Source organism: Adiantum capillus-veneris, chromosome 26 (assembly GCF_014529385.1).
Source record: "Adiantum capillus-veneris isolate H3 chromosome 26, ASM1452938v2, whole genome shotgun sequence".
In the NCBI taxonomy this organism is placed as follows: Eukaryota; Viridiplantae; Streptophyta; class Polypodiopsida; order Polypodiales; family Pteridaceae; genus Adiantum; species Adiantum capillus-veneris.
The window spans coordinates 50,960,624-50,964,068 of NC_140956.1; the positions used below are offsets into that span (position 1 = coordinate 50,960,624).

The 3,445-nt window shown below is 43.3% G+C and overlaps 1 protein-coding gene across 1 annotated transcript; it reads left to right on the plus strand.

Annotated features, from left to right (window-relative positions):
• Window positions 1–1,770: 1,770 nt before the first annotated feature.
• On the plus strand, window positions 1,771–2,752 carry LOC147423432 (E3 ubiquitin-protein ligase Os04g0590900-like). Its single transcript, XM_086501915.1, has 3 exons — window positions 1,771–1,997; window positions 2,075–2,181; window positions 2,302–2,752. The coding sequence occupies exons 1-3, from the start codon at window positions 1,845–1,847 to the stop codon at window positions 2,564–2,566; spliced, it is 525 nt and encodes a 174-aa protein (XP_086358041.1). The 5' UTR covers window positions 1,771–1,844; the 3' UTR covers window positions 2,567–2,752.
• The last annotated feature ends 693 nt before the right edge of the window (window positions 2,753–3,445 follow it).

Sequence of the window (3,445 nt, forward strand, 5' to 3'; positions counted from 1 at the left end):
AGCTATACTGCTCACTTTTGAAAGCTTTTGGGATCCGTTTTGGACTCACAAATATCTCTTTTTTGTCCCATAAAATCTTGATTGAATCCTTATCGAATCTTGATGCTACTTCTAAACAATGCATTTGAATTTTGGAACTCTCTAATTCACAAGCACATTCCTCTAGCCATTGTACATAGTTGGCCCTTCTAATATATTTATTTTCTCTCACTAGAATGGCAAATTCTAGAGAGAGAAAAATTAGCATTCCTTTTTGCACAAGTTCATTGACTTGTGACATAATCTCCTCTTGTTTAGCTGTTGAGACTAGATAAGGAAGCTTGTTAGGAGGAGAGCTTCCTCATATGAGCTCAATCCTATGATTTCCTCACTACCTTCAATCAATTGTGATTTATCCTTTGAGTGATCCATATGTGCTTCCACCTTGGGTGTATTGCGTGGAAGGCTCCCTCATTCAACATTTAAACTTTTATTTTGCTATCTAAGATCGACACTTTTTAAGAAAGGTTGCAAATATCCCGTTTTTGTCCCATAACATTTAGGTGTAATCCTTATCGAATTTTGATGAGAATACTAAAAAATACATTCAAATTCTAGCACTCTTTAGTTCATGAACACATTCCTTTGCCCATTGTACATAGTTGGCTTCTAGTATTTTTATTTTCTCTCACTAAAATGGCCGATTTTACGGAGAGAAAATTCATTTAAGTAAACCAAAAATGAAATTTGGTGAGGGAGGTGCTCTAAATTTTTCCCTTCCCTTTTCTTACACTAAGTTTTGGGCTATGGAGTATCTTTGTGTCTCTATCTTCTCTAACATGTTGTAAGAGGGTGTAAGTTTTTGTCTCCCCTTCCTTGTGTACTATTATCTTTGTATGTATGTATGTGCATGTCACCATCTCCTTCTCCATCTCTCTCTCTCTCTCTCTCTCTCTCTCTCTCTCTCTCTCTCTCTCTCTCAACATCTTCCCCTATTACTCTTTATTTTTCGAGCTTGGCAAGATTGATTTTTATTTCGTGGCCAAGAATGGAAGCCCACCCTTGTTCCTAACCAATTTCTCACTTGTCCTTAGAACACGTTGATCGATGCTTCAACACGCCTTTCTTTCGGGAGATAGTCCTTGGAGGACGTAAAGTCCTATTGTGCCATATAAGCAAAGGTCTCAATCTATGGACCATATAGAAGCAAGGGAGCTCAATTGTCTTTGGAAGAACCTATTTAATCCCCACTTCTTTGTCAAGCGAAAGCTCATAGTGGTTTACAGAGCAGCTATTTAACGCTGTTAGGATGCTCCACGTTGCAAACAATTTCGAGGTCTAAATCATTTCATTGAGCATAACTATGAATGGCAATTTTGGCGAAGAAGGATGTCAAAATTACTCTTCTTCACAACTTCTCTCAATGTAGGGATGTATTACTCTCTTAGGATACTCTGCAAGAGTTTGTTAAGTCACTAGGTGAGTCCATTTCACCTATGGTAATACTCTTTTCCAAGAGTTGGCAATAAATCCCTTCCTTTGGTATAGTTTTTTTCTCTCATTTTCTAATTTGAAATAGCAAGGTTTGTTTTTTGGAAAAAAAAACAAAAAGCGAAACTTTATGTGATTTCTTTATGAATAGAAGATACATCCGTTTTTGTGGTGTAAGCAATCCATGTGCGTTGGAATGGAAAGCGGTCGCGGATGGGGCCCAGTGTGAAATGGAGATTCACACTAGTCATGGCTACCTTTCCAATGACGAGGGGGTTTCGTGGAAGCAGCTGCTCCTCTGTTGGTTTGACGGGTGAAAGTGGCATGAGACTTCCCTCTTCTGCGCGCGAGAGAGAAAGAGAGGGAGAGAGAGAATGAGCCTCCCAGGAGTAGAGAGCGCAAGGCGCAGGCGTGTCTCTCATGGCCGTTCTACCCTTGGATACGTGCAGCCGCCTCCTCTCCGCCGTCGATCTATCCCGCACCCTAGCAGTGCTGCCTTCTTCAATACTACTGCTCCACGGTGCTTGGTATCTCTCTCTCTCTCTCTCTCTCTCTCTCTCTCTCTCTCTCTCTCACGGCTTAACCTGCTCTCTCTCGTAATCAGGAGACGGGAGATCAAATCTTAGATGAGCGAGCCATTGCAGCTCGGCATCGCTTGGACGCAAGGCTTCGGGAGCCGGCCACATGCAGAAGTAGCCACACCATTAGCAGGTAGCTCGCTCTCTCTCTCTCTCTCTCTCTCTCTCTCTCTCTCTCTCTCTCTCTCTCTCTCTCTCACACACACACACACACACACACACTCTGTCTCTCTCATCACCTACTGATTTGCAGAGTCCACACCTCGCCTCCATTGCCCCCGCCATTGCAGCCACAGACTCGCCTAACTCTGCAAATGCTGGAGCTGAAATTGGGCGGCCGCGTGGAAGCGGGCGGCGTCCATCACGACGACTGTCCGGTCTGCTTGGACAGCTTCGTGGGCGGACAAACTATCTTCAACTTGCCTTGCCAACACACTTTCCATAGTAAGTGTATCGTGCCTTGGCTCCAAAATCATAGCGATTGCCCTTCCTGCCGAGCTCAAATTACTCTCAAATAGAGTTGTTCTTGCATCGCCTTGTATATGACCATTTGGATGTAACTCTATTTGCTTGCTCTCATGGTGCCTAGTTCGAATCGTTGCAACCCCAACTAGTGCCCAATCAAATCCTTGCAACTCCCCTCACTAGTCATTCAAAACATTTTCCCCTAAAGTTTGAAGAAGGACATACTGAAGTTTTCCCAATCTACACGTCACAATTTAGAAGAATTTGTTATTCCTTTTTCGGTGAGAAATGATTTTGGTGTTTATATTTCATAATGTCATCTGCTACAAGACCCCATGCCTAACACTACAAAGCAGCCCATATGGACGAAGCTCAAGCACCATTTGGAGAGGTTTTGGAACCCCAAGAGACCTTGTACAAGCCCAGTATTATTTGTTGTCGGGTGGCCCAAATGTGGAGAGCTGAATGTAGATGAGATGGTACTTGACTCCTCGGAACAATGCAATATGGCCATGCCAAAAACAATGCCTTCTAGTTTCTAGTTTGAAGTGGCATTTGCAACAAATGCTAGATTGAATCCTCTTGTATGCAAAGCCACGATACTAAGTAACACGGAGCATTGAATAAGGGGCATTAAGGGGATCAACGGCCCGGAAGTCCAATACGGGATCCCGAGGTAGACTAAACCTGGGCAGCACAAAACTCGGTGCCAAACTAAACCTAGGCAACGCCAAAAATTAGGGCCTTGCCACTTGATTTTGAACCCACAACCTCAGCCCAAATTTTGTGACACATGGGCTAGCCATCTCACCGAGGCGCACATGTTGTACCCCTGCTTATTTTTATAACCCTCTATTTTTAAACCAACATGCACTGCCTAGGTTTAAGAGATTTAATTAGTTGGGTGTAGTTTTAATGGAATGTCTGCGGTT